The sequence below is a fragment of the Drosophila subpulchrella genome, chromosome 2R (genome assembly GCF_014743375.2).
Source record: "Drosophila subpulchrella strain 33 F10 #4 breed RU33 chromosome 2R, RU_Dsub_v1.1 Primary Assembly, whole genome shotgun sequence".
Taxonomy (NCBI): domain Eukaryota; kingdom Metazoa; phylum Arthropoda; class Insecta; order Diptera; family Drosophilidae; genus Drosophila; species Drosophila subpulchrella.
The window spans coordinates 3,066,199-3,081,763 of NC_050611.1; the positions used below are offsets into that span (position 1 = coordinate 3,066,199).

The 15,565-nt window shown below is 48.2% G+C and overlaps 1 protein-coding gene across 1 annotated transcript; it reads right to left on the minus strand.

Annotated features, from left to right (window-relative positions):
• On the minus strand, positions 1-11,689 carry LOC119549630 (flocculation protein FLO11). Its single transcript, XM_037857816.1, has 6 exons — positions 11,344-11,689; positions 7,504-7,551; positions 1,963-5,333; positions 1,717-1,902; positions 1,379-1,659; positions 1-1,326 (listed from the first exon to the last, which is right to left on the minus strand). The coding sequence occupies exons 3-6, from the start codon at positions 5,320-5,322 to the stop codon at positions 507-509; spliced, it is 4,647 nt and encodes a 1,548-aa protein (XP_037713744.1). The 5' UTR covers positions 5,323-5,333; positions 7,504-7,551; positions 11,344-11,689; the 3' UTR covers positions 1-506.
• Positions 11,690-15,565: the final 3,876 nt, after the last annotated feature.

Sequence of the window (15,565 nt, forward strand, 5' to 3'; positions counted from 1 at the left end):
TGGATTTTTCGTTTCGTTTTTATTGATATTTGTATTGTTAGTACATCATGGTGTACATATGGTACAAGACTTATAAGCTGGCTATGTGGTATCCTGACATAATGCTAACTCTAAGATCTATCAACTAATTGCTCTAAGTGGAAATATCTAGGGTTCGAGAAAGGATGTTCAATGCAGGGAATGTTCTTTATAGAAATTTAATTTAGTGTTCTTACGGAGTAGAATTTGTGAATTACTGCTTATCTAGTTTGAAATCCTCTCTAAAAAATTCCTGGAAATATTCTCACCGTACCTAGGGACGCAAGGACCCTCCGACCTTGTGTTTATCCTTCCATTTTATCCTTAACATATTTGTAGTTAAAGCTAGGTAATTACAAGTGGATACGGTTTTGTATTTGGGCAAACGCTACTGAAGGAGCGTTTTGGACCCTTGAACCCCATCCGTATCCCCTCTGCCCCTATTTACATGATGAATCTCATCGCCTTCCGCTGCCGGAGGAGTGTGCTCAGTGCAGTTTGTGGTTGGCGGGCAGATCCTCGGAGCGGATGCATCGTCCGCGGTAGCAGATCTCCGTCTCGGAGGTGACTTTGGTCGAAGTGGAAGTGGCGTAGACCACGTGTTCCATCAGATCCTTGTGGAAGCTGTCCTTTTTGCTCTCCGCCACGGTGGCTTCCGTGGTGGTGGCTTCATCCGCCGGCCCCAGAGTGGTTTTTTCCACGGGCGTGACTGGACTGGTGCGTCGGATACTCGTGTATTCCTGGCGCCGCTTACCCACGGCAGCCAGGGCGGCGGTCACTGCCTCGTCCTCGCTCTCCTCGATGGCAAACAGATCGTGCAGCTGTTTCTTCACCTCCGAGAAGATGCTGGGCTGCACCTCCAGGTCGTCCACATCCGCTGCCGTGTCCATGCGGCGCGTGGCGCTCTCCTCGCTCACGGATAGGGTGGAGGTAATGGTAGCCTCCTCGACGTCGTGGGCGGTGGTCACCTCGTACTCCTCGGGCGTCGTGGGCGAGGCCACTGTGGTGGTCACCACCAAGGTTTCTGTCTGGGCCTCGGTGGAGGGAGTTAGGGGAGTGGTGGTCTTGGGCAGCTCCTCCTTTTCGCTGGCAGACTGAATAGCATTGTAGAGCTGAGGTCCCAGATTCTGGGATTCGGCCGTTTCGAAGTTCTCGGAGTTATCCGAGCTGCCAGATAAGCGGTTCTTCTTGTGCCACTTGCCACGTCTGCTCAGGCGACTGACAGTGCTGCTGGTGGATTCAGTGGTCGTTGCCTCCGGGGCCTTGCCCATCACTTCCTCCAACAGCTCGGCAAAGGATTTCTCTGGCCTGCGGGATAGGTGTTAGTTCTGAGATAAATCATATAAGTCCAAACTCTTACTTCAGATTGGGTGCCATGATGGTGGTACGCTGAACCGTCGAACCCCCGAGATCAGCAGCCACGTTGATCTCGTAGGTCTCCGGCTGATTGGTTGGTCCCGCGGTCACAATCTCCGGTTCGCTCTCGAAGTTGTGCGTCTCGGTTTTGTACTTGGGACTCAGCGGCTTGAAGCTGTTCGAGTTGGTATTGCTGTTGGCTGTTTCCGAGGAAGGTGACCATTGGGACTCCTGGCCCTCCAGCTGGAAGGGCTGCTTGTACCGACGACGATGGGTGATGGGGGACTAAATGAGTAGCTAGTGTTAGTAGGGTTATAAAGATAATATTTATTACAAAAGTACCACTGTGGCCTCCTTTTCCTTGGGCTCCTGGTTGCTGTAGCGACTCAGCTTGCGCAGATTTGACTTCTGGGTGATGGGTTCGGATTCCTCCTCGGGCGCCACCGTTGAGGAGGAGGCAGGATGCGTGGGACGACGCTGTCGCTGACGCACCTTCACAACTCGACGGGGTGGCAGACGAGCACGGTTCTTGGGAAATATTACAAATAAGTTTGGATGGAGGTGATATTTGTATAAAGTAGATCTTACCGATGGCCTGTCCTCCGAGGGTGTGGTGGAGGTCACTGGCGCCTCCGTCGTTGTGGTTGTCCTCAGCCTAGGGTAGTTCCTCCTCACGAAAGGCGAGCGACGTGTTGTTGTGGTCGTGGTCACTGGAGCCTCAGTGGTTGTAGTTGTCGTGGTCGTCGTGGTTGATGGCGTTGTGGTGGCCAGGGTGGTGAAGATGGGGCTCACCTCGTTGCGCACGATGGCCTCCGTTGGATTGAGATCCTCCTGGTTGGGGAAGTACCCCGGACCGTAGTTGTCCTTGGAGAACTCCTGGTAGTGCTGGGCAATCTGCATGGGCTCCAGCAGATTGGCGGGGAAGCCGCTCTGCTCGCTGCCACCATCGATGCTGTTGCTGGGGGTCACCGTGTACACCTGCTGGGACTCCGAGGCGGGTCCTTCGGTGGTGCCCTGCACATCGTAGGAGCTGGGGATGGCCGTGGGACTGGTGGGTCGCCTGGACGGGGCCTTGAACACCGGGTAGTTCTGCTTGAGCACATCCCGCTGGTAGTCGATGTCCTGATCTTCGTGTGGCTTGCCGTTCTTCGAACCCTTCCTTGGCTTGGTCTTCAGGGTTTGGCGCTCTTCGGTCGTTGGCCTATAGCGGATGCGGTTGGGGTTGCGGATGAGTGGGTTCCGGGCACTGGTGGGTCGTCGGGTGGGGGTCACTGCCGACTCCTCGGCACCATCTCCGTTGCCGGTGGAGGCATCTGGCGCTGTGGTTCCTCGACTGCTGTATGGCCTACGAATCCGGTGAGGCAGCTTGCCATTGGACTCCGACTCGGAGTAGGAGACCGAGGAGGTCACCTTGGTAACCGCTGGCTTACGGGTGCGCAGCACTGGTCTCCTGGTGGGTCGCGTTTCCGGTTCCGGTTCGGCATATGGAGTGGTCGGGATCTGCGGCTGCAACTTGTCCTTCTCCTGCAGATTGTTAACCAGTCCGGGAATATCGGGAGTCAAGGCAGGCAGTTCCGAAGGCACATGGTAGGGATTCGGCTCGTACTCCACATTGCTGTTGTCCAGAATCTCATTTTGCACCTGGTTATAGCTGGGACGGTGATTCAGTGGCGCCTGTTGGTCCACATTGTTGTAGCCCACATCCGAAGTGGTGACCGGAACGGCAGCGGGAGTGTACAGATTGACCCTGTGCTTGGTCTTGATCCTCTGGGTGGTGGTGGTCGTGGGCAGGGAAGGCTCATAGTCCACTGAACTCGGAGTATATTCGAACGGAGGGTTTGTGGTGTGTGGCCGCTGGCGGAAGGCATCCTGCTGACGGAAGTATTGCTTCATGCGGTGCTCCTCCTCCGTGGAGGCAGTTGGAGGCCGGGTGGTTAGTCGCGGAAGAGGCTCCTGCACGGGTTCCTGTACATACTGGGGATACAGTTGGCCACTGGAGCCTGGGAACTCGATCTGTGGCCGTGTGCTGTAGGTAAACAGGGATTGCGGAGCAGCCGTCGTCGAAGTGGTGGATGTGGTGGTCGAGGTAGAAGTGCTCGAAGTGGAGCTAGTGGTGGCTTTGCTACCCAGGGTCTTGAAGAAGTCATCCCCGCCGATCTGGTTGAGGGTATCGAAGGGGTTCTGACTCTGGGCCTTGGTTGGCGATGGTCGATAGATGGGCTGCTGTTGCACCTGGACATTCTGAGGTCGCTTTTTCTTGTGCCGCTCCTGCTTGGCGGGAATCTTCGGGGAGCTGACCTCCTGGATGCCATCCTGTACGTAGTAGTAACTGAACTTGTTACCCCGCTCGGGAACTTGGCCTTGAGCCTGGATCTGGGACTGGGTGGTGGTTTCGAAGGGATTGCGTGTGCTGCTCACGGCAGCATATGGACGTTGGGGTCGCACGGCAGGGGATAATTGCTGGCTAGAGGCGATATCCTTAGCCCTGTTGACCACAATGGAACCCACATGGGGCTCTGGAAGTAGGATCTTATTGAAACCGTTGGGAGTACGGTAACTCAAGGGAGCCACGAAGAAGGAAACGTCACTCAAATCGCGGTTGGAGGTGAGTTGCGAGAGGTAGGGCAGGTCGAACTTCACATAGCCATCGGGAATGGGCATGCCAGCGGGACCCACAAAGATCTCCGGGGTCTGCTTGGTGGGCGAGTCGATGACAGAGATGCTGTGGGCATTCCTCAGGGCAGTAACCACATCGGACTGCGAGGGACGAGAACTGGATCGCAGCAAGAACATGGCCAGTGGGGGCTGATGGGCCTTTGGCTTGGGCTTGGCTGTGGTGTACTGCGTCTGCGTTTGCGACTGAAGTTGGGGCTGCGGCTGTCCAAAGCTCTGGAAGATGCTCTGTGGCTGACTGGTGGTGGTACTAGGCCTCGAGGTGGTTCCTGGGCTAAAGTAATCACTGCCCCCACTGGGATCCTGGGTGTAGAACTGGTTGATCTGATAGGGATTCACCGCAGGCAAACCTGGGTTCACATTGAACTTGTTCACCTCGAAGTTGGAGTTCGATCCCGACTGCTGGCGCTGCTGGTTGTACAGGGTATCGTAGGGCACATAGAGCAACTGGACATCCTGGTCGCGAGTGGAAGACGGAGCTGACGAAGGAGCTGCCTTGTTAGAGCCAAAAAGAGTGTCTGCATCGGGATCTACGGGAAAGACTTGTGGGGTCACACTCTGCAGCGAGGCCTGAGTGGGCAGGGGCTTTCCCAGGGTCTTTGGAGGCAGAACGTCCTGCACGTAGTTCTGCTGGTGGAGTGGTTTATTCAGAGCCTGAGCCAAGGGCTTCTGAGAGCCCAGCGAGTGGAAGTCCGGGCCAAAGGGTTGCCCCTGCTGTTGTCCGAAGAGCGAGGGTGGACTGAAGATTGAGGAGGGAGCTGGAAACCCTCCAGTTCCTGCTCCAAAGGTGTGCTGGATCTGGTAGCCCGTTTGAAGGGTGGGCGGAGATTGAGCCTGACCATCGCCGTTGCTGTGGAAGGGCATCTCGAACTTGAAGAACGACTGTGAGGTGGGCTCCTGACCCACTCCAGAGGCCTTCAGCGTGGCAGGAGCAGGTGGTGGTGCCTGGCGAAGAGGGAGCGCCTGACCTGCCCCGTTGGGATACCGCTGGAACTGGAAGGGGTAGTCGAACTGGGAGCCCGTCTTGGTCAGATCGCCGAAGCGAGCGCTGGGCGGGAAGGTCTGGGAATAGGTCAACACGCGTCCATTGCCCGTGCGATCCTTGCTGCCATCCAGGGGCTGTGCCAAGGGCACCCAGTCCAGTGTGTCCGTGTCGGACGTGGCCACATTCTCCAGTTGCCTGGACCATTTGGCGGAGGATTCCTGGTTTTGAGCCAGACTAGCTGTGGCTAATAAGCACAGCCAGGCGGCGGTGAGTTGCATGCCTTGCTTCATAGCTCAAGTGCCTGGGAAGCAGAGATCAGGTTGAGGATTTAATAAAACATTTAAGATCTTGTTGAATACTAAAAAAAATAGGTAAGACTAAGCCATAATTATTAGGATTTTTTCTTTAATCCCTACAGTGGTTTAAAGTTGTACGCGCCTCATTCGCAACCTAAAAACTCTTGAGCTCAAATTTGGCATTACTAAGTCTTTAAACCCACAGTTTGAATAATTAATTTTTGCACGCAAGGCTTGACATTCTCAAATGTCAATTTTCGACTCAGAACAGGTACAAGAAGTCAACTATTATTCGTTTGTATCTTAACCCATTTGTAAAGAAGTAATTTGGATAAAACTTAAAAATTTTGGGTCACTTCAACCCACAATTATCGAAATTTCACAATGCAAATACAGAAAACATTACTGAACTGCAGGTTGTTTTCAGGCCGATCGAAATACTTCGATGAAAGGTCACAAATAGTGGGCTGAGTGCCGAAAATGCCAAGCACTATAATGACAAAAACTCGAAACCGGAACACCCAGAACCGGTAACTAATTGTCCCTAGTAATTACACAGATGCAAATTTGCATAGTTCTACCATTGAATTTCCAATGAGATCTTTCCCATACTATGCATTTCTGTACCGGTTAGATTGCCCAACTTATAGCCAAGGTCGCTGGGCGTTCAGTGCAGCTGGCTGGGATTGTGGATTCTGGGCGAATGAGTTTTTCACGATCGCCAGTGACTTGGGGGCTCAAGTGAAAGGTTTCTCCCCGTTTCGCTGGCTATCTGGCTGGCTGGTTGGGTTGTAAATCAAGAGATAATTGCTGGGGTCTTGGTCTTCGCGGCGGCATCTGGATTGGATTGGATCGGCTGCTGGTGTGGCAAGTGTAACTGTCGGTGCAACTGGTCGGCAACGGCCGGCGGACTCTGGCCATAACTGCTCCAGCCAAGTGGCCATAATTGTGCGCTTGTTTTCATTTGGCCAATGCGAGAAATTGCAATACTTAAGGCGAAATGGCAGCGACTGCGGCTTTTGGCGTGGCTTTGGTAATGCGCCATTGAGTAGCCATGATCCATGAACCGCGATCAATGATCGGCGACAGATTTCCTCATTGCGAAACGGTTTTGCATACGGCTGAGATGCTAATTGCGTCATCGGCCGGCGTAATCATTGGGCCTCTTTTTTTGCTGTTCCCCCAGAAGATTCGCCATATGAATATGAAATCGAAAGTGAGGCTGCCAACCGACCAAACCTGATAGCTGACCACTGACCACTGGCCACTGGCCACTGGCCAAGTGAGCACACAGATCTCCGATCTGCGATCCCCGACGAGCACTTTCGTTTTCACTTTTCCACTGAATTAATCGCACACATGCCCCCAACGAACGGATGCCGCATTAAATGGGTTAAACGAAAGCAAAAGTCGGCGAAAAACGAAAAATGAAAAATGAAAACAGTAAAGTAATGCGAAATATCGTAACAGCGAAAAACGGAACTTGCAGCGGTGCAACAATCCGGGAGAGCACTGTCCACAGGTGGCACAGTGAAAGAAGAAAGTTCACTCGTGTGCTGGGGCCAGAGCGGGATGGCGGGAAAATAATAGAAATTAGTCTCACTTGCGGTCAATATTTCGGACCGAAAACCAGTTATCAAAAGGTTCAGCAAAGCAAACAACGTCGCACCTCAGTGGGTTTGTTTTTATTGTTATTTTTTCAGAGAGGCGTACTGCACTTGAAAACGCCGTCGATCATCGAAAGTGAAATGTGACAATGCCCTCGGAAAGCGGTGTGTCTGGGCTCCAGGTACTCGAAATTTCCCTTTCATTTCGGAGCGGCATCGAAGCGGACTTTCCTCGCTGGCGGGGGCGTGTCTCTTCGAAGTCTTTGGAAGTCTTTCGAATTAATTGCATGACAGCCGGGACTTTATGGCTGACCAAAAAGCAAACCACAGAGCCGGATGTAAGCAGCCAAAGAGCAAACACCTAAGCCGCTTAGATCTACATGGTCTAAAATCCGCGAAGGGATTACAATTCGCCTTCTGGCATTGACATTGTTTCATCGCTTTGCTGATCATTTGGGTGTGATTCAATTTGATTACCTGTGTTCACATCCCGGCCACGCACCACACCCTCTAATCCCAAATACGCGGGGGCGGCCACAAGGTCACTCCAGTTCCATTGTACACTTACCATAAACAGCTAACTAACTTGGCACGAAGATCGTCGAGGTAACTGAAACTGAAACCGAGACAGTATATCATTAGTTGGCTTGTAATTAAAAGGGAATGCAAATAATGGGGATTACAAGATGTGTGCAGAGCTATCTAGTGGTCTATCTGTTGGATGTGGTAATGCCACCTGAAGATACATTCGCAGCTCGGTTTCTAGAGCTCCCCGGCTTTAATTGCATCTGGAGGCTGCAGCGGCCACGCTCAGCTGGCCACATATAAAACGCAAAAGCACACCTACTTGGGGTGTTTTTTGGATTTTTTTGGAAACGCCTGCGGATCTGCAGCCGGGTTATTAGAGCGCAGAAGCCCAAGAATGTGCGTGACCCAAGTGACTCACTATTGGCAATCCACTGGAAACTATGCCAAATCGTGACACACACTGTCCGCCAGAAACTTGCACAATTCGCGCACTTAATATTGACTGATTGTATCGCTCGGCTGCTGAAATCCGTCAGCCACAGATCTTTCAGTTACAGTTATGGCCAATTAGCGTGACTGGCTAACGACGGGCCCGGGATTGATGGCCACCGTGTATATGGTTTTTAGCGCTGCCCTGGCAAACGCATAAATTATGCAGAGCCAATGAACCCGTCGCCAGACAGAAAGACTGAAAATGAAAAACCTAACGAAAGCGACAATGAAATGCGCTTTTCCGACTGATGGCTGCCATTCGGGGGGCGTTCGCTAGCCAGGCCTGCCGGAAAGAGCCCCAATGCCAGAAGGAAAATCGGACGGAAAAACACTGATTTCTTGTTCGGTTAATTCCTCAAATTTTATGCCACAGCGACCCCGAAGAAATGTTTGAAATTATTAAACGAAATGTAAATTTCACGCAACGCAGAAAAAAACAAAAACTTTCATTTCTCGCTGCTTTCCAAATGAGGTAAGTGGATGGCTGATGGCTGATGGCCGATGGTGGAGGTGGCTTTGGTTTTGGTTTGGCTTTGCTATTGGTGGCACCTGCTCAGCAAACCAAAACATGCCGCGGGCTTGGCTTGCGTAATCCCAAGAATTTATGCTCGAGCATTTGAAAGCGAAAGTATTTCTCCTCGACACTTTTTTGGATTGGCATGCGGGGGAGCGGAGGTTGCGCAATCCGGATAACCGGATGCGTTGGGCCGTTTGACGAGCGGAATTCGCTGCCTTAAGTGGCCTAAACGCTTATCACTCCGCTCATCGCAAATCGAATTGCGCAAATGATGGGCCAGGCTAATTACAAAATACAAAACTCTTGCCACAGGTCCGTCGCCACTGAGCCGCAGATAACTGGCCCAAAACAATGTGACAATTGCAACAGAGCAGTGCTGGAGCAGGCAGCTCTACTCTATATATATATATATGAAAAACCATAAAGCAAGCGCTGACAACACAAAGCGGCAACTGGAGCGGCTGAAGAAAGCAAGAGTGGCTCGGAAAACATGTAGCCACAAGTACTTGTCGGCCATGTCTCGAGTGCGGGGCTCATTCTGGCTCAGAAAAGGCTTGTGCAACGCCGAGGGTATCCACATAAACCGCCTGCCGCAGATACATTCGAGTGTATGTGCCCAGATGAACATTAGCAATCAATCCACATCCGTGACCAAGACACGGAGTGTGAGAAAAAATTCAGTAGGCCAAGACACTTCAACTTGTCGGGGTCTAGACTACAGACTCTAGAAGGAAAAACAGAGACAAAACGGAGCAAAAAGCCCCAAATGGCCGCCTTGTTTTAGCAGCCGGGTGCTGACTAATCAAGTGTGTGGGTTTTCAGGGGGTGCCGAGCTGGGGGGCTCTGCGATCTTTGGGGGCCGTGCATGCAACTGCAGATCACGACTCGGATCCAGCGGACCAGCAATAAATGCCCGGGCCGGGAGCCATTTGAATTGAATTTTTTGCCCGGCTTGAATGCACTTTGAATCCGATATTGCCGCATGCAAGGCAATTACTCACACTTAGAATTCAGTGCGTGTCACAAGTGCTGGGTAATTATTGTTTTGAAAGACCGCTGAGCATAATCGATATTAATCTCTGGAAGGGGGAGTGAAAAAAAACTCGGTTCATTGGGCCACTAATTTTGATCTGAAGATTTTATAAAAGTTTTAATGCATTTTATTTAGCTTTGTTTTCAAAAATATCAAAATATATATTAATAAAAACCTTCAACTTGAAACTTTCAATTGCTAAATAGGAATTCGAATGATAATAAGGAAATATAATACATTTTATTTCATATAAAATATTATTTTTTAACAAGGCTCTCCATAAGCATTAAATTTGTGTTTATACACTGTATTATTTTGGGCAGTTAAAAAAGGTATAAAATTGTTCAGTATTTTTTAATAGACATTGTAAAGTTATGCTTAGATATGACTCATAAATAACAGAATGCTCATATTTAATGACCTCATATAATGATTTTTTTCTATTTTGTAACCAATAGCATTTGGCTAAATGAACATTTAAACTTAATTTTACCAAATCAATGCGTTACCGAACCTAACAGATGGCAGATGCATAACTGACCTAGCCGTATTAATTTCTCAATTTAGCAACTAATTAAAGTGAGGCACCAAAACCGATAAAACGGCCACCATTAGGTTCTGCAACACATTCCCGCGAACAAAGCCAGCTAACGAGCCGAGTTCGGGTCTTAAGTCTTTTGTTTGGCCCCCTGAGAAAGTCGTAATCCCGGGCTCAACGCTTGACAAATTGAACATTTTGCGGTTGAGTAATTGAAAGCCACGAAAGACGAAGACCACACGGGCAGGATGGAATCGCTGATGGGTAGGCACGTGCTGAGCGATGGAAGCTTCTGCAGCTACGCAGAGTCATTTGCACGTTTCACTTTCATCGAGGGGGGTACAAATGGGGGGCAAATAAACACATCAGGCGCCACATTAAGACATGACAATAAAGAAAAAGTGAGTCTGAGCGGTATTATATTTTCTTGACACTTTCGCGAGTTTTGTTCCCCGCCCCCGCCGTCCCCCTTCTCCATATTGTCTGGCATTGGCCGATGCGGCGGCTACGTGATTTCAGTCCGCTGCCAAAGGCTGCGATGTGGACTCCGCTGGACGTGGGCCAGGCAATTGGCCGGCCGGCGGCCATCGCCTGCGTTTATTGTAATTAGAAAGTATTTAATTTCGAAAACGCTGTCTGCTCGCATATAAAAAAGCTATGTTCACATAAAAATAAACAAAAATTTCAAACAAAAACCTCGGGTAGTTTAGTTTTTCCCTCTTCTGTTTGCCCTCATGTTGAAATGACAAACAAACGAATAAGTGCACACATTAGTTCCGTTAAGATCGGATGCCAGATCGCAGATTAGGGAAGAGAAATGTCGGAATATGTAAATTGGCCCGATAAACAAGATTTTTCTTGTCCGAAACCAAAAGTTTCTCCAGGTGAAAATTGGGTTAATGAAGTGGAGATGGAGATGGAAAACCTAGGCGAACCCAAAGAATGGACCAGTTTCTTTTTCTGTTTTTTTTTTGGTCAGGGGTCTGGCCACCTTAGCTTTTAATGAGGAAGTCTGCCCATAAAGCTTGACTCAACTTGACTCTCTAGAGGATGGATGGCTGTTTGGTTAGACGGATGGATAGGTGGATCGACCATAAGTCTTTGGGCAAACAAATTGCATGCCAGTTAACGAGTGTCGGTGGGCAAAAACAAAATGAAATTTCCAAATAATTAGAGCATGAAAAAATAAACAGCAAAATTGCCAAGACAGCCAAATGCGTTGAGTGTGTGGTTAGTTGAGTGGAGAGTTAAAATTTCTATTCGCCTTTTTGGGCAAAAAAAAATAAAAGACCCCACTTACCGCTCTCCCCTGCAGCTGCTGCTTCTTCTTCTTCCTGGACAGCGGCTGATGTTTCTCTTTCACTTGGCTTAATTCAATTAAGACCTTTATCTTCCCAATTCGAATTAGCAACAATCCAAGCGTTATACTCTTCCTTTTATATATATTATTTGGTTGAATTTCACTTGGAATTTGCACACTTTAAACGGCAGGAAGCTCACGCACTTTCGGCAAAAGACAGAAATCAAATGTCGCTGGTACCACTGTGCGTATACGCGATGCGTATGAGTGTTACACTTGCAGATCAAGATACAACTTGAGTTAACAGTTAGCCGGAGCTGGTTTTAGCCGCGTCTGCATCGTTGGCGTGCCGTTAACAGACTGAAGAAATGAAAAGCGTCGCGGGCCAAAGTAAGTAAGAGTGGTTCGCTCGTGGTTTTCATCCAACTGCCGTCGCCGTCGCCGTCGACGTCGGCAGCGCAGTCGCAGTCACTGTCGCAGTCGACGTCGACTTAGGCGCAACCAAAGCGGCTTTTTACAGCTTTTGGGCCAACAAAAGACTTGGCCAACCAGCAGGCTAAGCTCCTAGCTGAAAAGATCCTCCAATGATTTGTTGTGGTTAATTGAGATTATCAGAGGAGGAGGTGGATGGCGGTGGTATCCACAAGAATGCACTAAATGCAAATCAACTTGGCCATAAATGTTAACACGTTTTAGCTTTAGTTGCGGCGATGCTGTTCCAGTTTTGCAATCTATGTATGCAGGCGACAAGTTTTTTCTGCTGCTGGGAAAATCGATCTGTGTGGGTCTCATGAGTCGTGTTACACCCCTCGCTGAAATATATCGATACTATACCATACAATTCCATAATTCTGACTCAGTGCCATGTGGCTTTCGAGCCGTGCATCTAGCTTTTAATTGGCTTTTTAGGCTTTGCTCTGTAGCCAAGGTCGTTTTGTTGCTGCACAAATTCCATTATGAGTTTAATTGAATTGTTTGTTTTGGTTTTTTTTATGCGTTTCCCCGCATTTTTGGTTGGTTTGTTAGGAAACGCATAAACCGATTGATATAAAACCAATTAAAACGCATTGAAACCATTTTTCTCATCTGACCTTTGCCGACTTGTCTTTTGTTATAAATTAGTTACAAACTTTATAAAGACTGTTATTACAAAGAAAGCCAAATTGTGAGTGATAAGCTTAAATATATGGTTGGAGTGTATGCGATAATTAGCCTAAAAACGGAAATATGCAACCTAATGCTAGACGTGTTAATTAAATAATTTAACAATCTAGATTGACTTAAAAGAAAAGGTAAAGCGGTTCTCATTTTCTAATATTTAATGTGCTGATAATTTTTTGTAATAAATAGTTTTAAAATTTTAAGACATATCAATTTAATTTAATAACCAACTAGTAACTTTTCATTTAGTGTGCCAGTTTTGTTGCCAACTTTTTCGTAGTCGGCCAGAACTGGCCTAAAAATAGGTATTCTTCAGCTTTTACGACGGGTAATTAAAATATTCTCATACCTTATTAACACAGCCAGTTATTTTTTTTATTTTTCTTATGTGCTTTTAATTTTTACAAGAAATATTTTTCAAATTTTAAGTCATAACAATTGTGTATAAGTAAAAAACAAACTACTAATTTTTTTCCGTGTGCCTATTTGGTTGCCAAATATTTCTTAGTCGGCAAGAACTGGCCTTAAAAAGAGGTCTTTTTCAGCTTCTTTGAGGGGCAATTAAAATATTCTCATAGCGGCAGCCGCTCGGTTTCCGCCAGGCAAACAATTGTCCAAGTGAGACGTTTACGGATCGTGGAAATTGAGTTAATTAGCATATTATTCAGCGTCCGCCATTAGCCGCTATGCATTGGGTAACCCAAACAAGGCGCTCGCTTTTCCTTCGCATTTTCAATTTTCCAGCCGCAATCGCAATCGAGATGAGTGCATTGACAGGAGCAGCGCCTCGGCCGCAAATCCAATCAGTCAGCCTGTCAAAACGCTGCCCACCTGTCTTGTCTCACCTGCCGCCCCAGGTGGGCGTGAGTTATGTGCGGACCGATGACGTACGAGGAGGGTTTCCACCTCGCGGCCTGAGTTATGTGACGGCGTCTTTCGGCGATCATTCAACCGCGACGGTCTCGCACTTCCGCCCGCTGGTATTTCCACTAGAACAAAGCACTTTCACCTGCTCCGCAGTTCGAGAATCAATTGAAATCGAAGTCGAAATCAATTGGCGGGCAGTGGTTAAGAGCAATTAGCGTTGACCTTTTCACAGGTGTCTCGCTGGCTGGCTCACACGCCCAAGGCGATGCCAAATGGCAGAGGTAACAGATCGCGACCTTCAGCCCTGCTTATGAATGGCTTTTCCCAAGCTCTGTGCGCATTTTCCACGACGTATGCGGAAAAGAGTGACGAGATTTGCATAAAATTTGAGTCGAATGGTTCCCACAGCAGATACAGATAGATACAGAAAGATACAGATAGATCAACTTAATTGGCTCGGTTTTCCTGGCATAACTCAGCCTAATTAGGCGAAGAATCTTTCGGGGCCAGGACAGGTGATAAGGCGCGGATGGCTGATGTAACTGCGACAAGAGACATCAATATATTTCACTTATGCAATCCGCCGAAGGAGAGAGCTGGGATGTCGATGCGTCGACGCATCGAGAGAAAAGTGCTTTTAGGCTCACGAAAGTAAGACAACTTTTTGCCCCTGCCCCCCGGGTGATGCCAAAAACGATGCCTCTTGGCCATAAAACGCTTCCTGCTCCGCTGCATCAGTGTGTCTGGTCAAAATGTGGTCGAAATCTAAACTGGATTGCCGGCGGAGAGCCTCTGGAGCCCACTTTTTCTTCGAGCGCCTCGCTGGTTTCCTTCCTTGTGCTTGGATTTGGGTTAGCCAAACATTTATCTTATGGTTTTTATGTTGATGTAGCTGACGATCGAGATGGGGGGATAAAACAGCAGGGGAAGTGTATCAGTGGGTGAAACAGCAGGAGATTGGTTCGAACAATGGGGCTTTAATCAGCTAATTTGGTACATGTGGCTCAGTATTTTTTGCTAGTTTTTAGTACATTATTAAGTGAAAATAATATCAATTAATATGTATTTAAACTGTTTTATGACTGTGAATTATTACCTATACCCGGTCATACAATACGATATATTTTAGAGCTACATTTTTCAATTATTTCCCAGCCACTTCGAAGAGCATCCACTCTCCGCATTTCACTTTCCGCCAGCGCATTTATTTTGGTTCACTCTGCCGACTGCAATTAAAATTTTGTAATACGGTGACCAAAAAAAAAGATGGAAAACACATATATCCCAAGCACAAACAACATCGCGGTGAAAAATTACGACAAACCGAAAAAAAACATTCGCTTTAAACGGTCGAATGGAATGTGTGTTTTGTCGGGCAGCGAATAATTTTACCACTTTCAAAAACAAAAATGATTTTCAATTTCACTAAACTATAGGCCAGGGTGTCGGCAAATGGGGACTAAGTGAGGCGATGCGATTGGACGTACACATAATAATTATGCATGCGGCGTATTAAAAAGCGCGAACCTTAGAAACGATTCAAAAACCGAATGAAATCGAAAACGAATCGAATCGAATTGAGTTGTGGCACTGGGAAAACGACGGGGATGGTGGCAATTTCACTTTCCTTTCCCCAAACTCGCTGCAGTGACTCCGACTGCATTTCAATTTTCCGCATTGGGCGAGTGTGTGTGCGGTTAGTTTTTCATTTTCATATCGTTTTGGAGTGGTCTCTTCAGTTGGCATGTTAATGTAGGTCCGAGAGTCTGATCGAGAGCAGAGCGCAGGGAAAGTCCAGTCTAGAGCCGCTCAGGGAAACAATTAAACCCCATGAAAGTGATTATCGAACGCAATTTCACTGCCAAAATTTCTGGCTTAATGTAATTTCAATTACGTGCTGGCCGGAAACGAAATCGAAGACAGGCAGCCGCTGCCCGAAAACGTCAGTAGTCGCTCACGATGTCACAACCGACGGTTGGCAAATTGTAATGTGTTCCTCGGTGAGTCACGGATCAACGCGGTGGCATGCAGATTGCGTCGACTTGTCTCATTCATCGAATTGCGTGCGGCGAGTTCAGGGCGGGTCAAGAAACCAGATCCAGGCGATACAGTCCGATCCGCTGATATAACACCCAAGTTATGGCGTTGATTTTGCATTTATAAGGAAAGCCATGTACCCCAAAATAAAGCACCT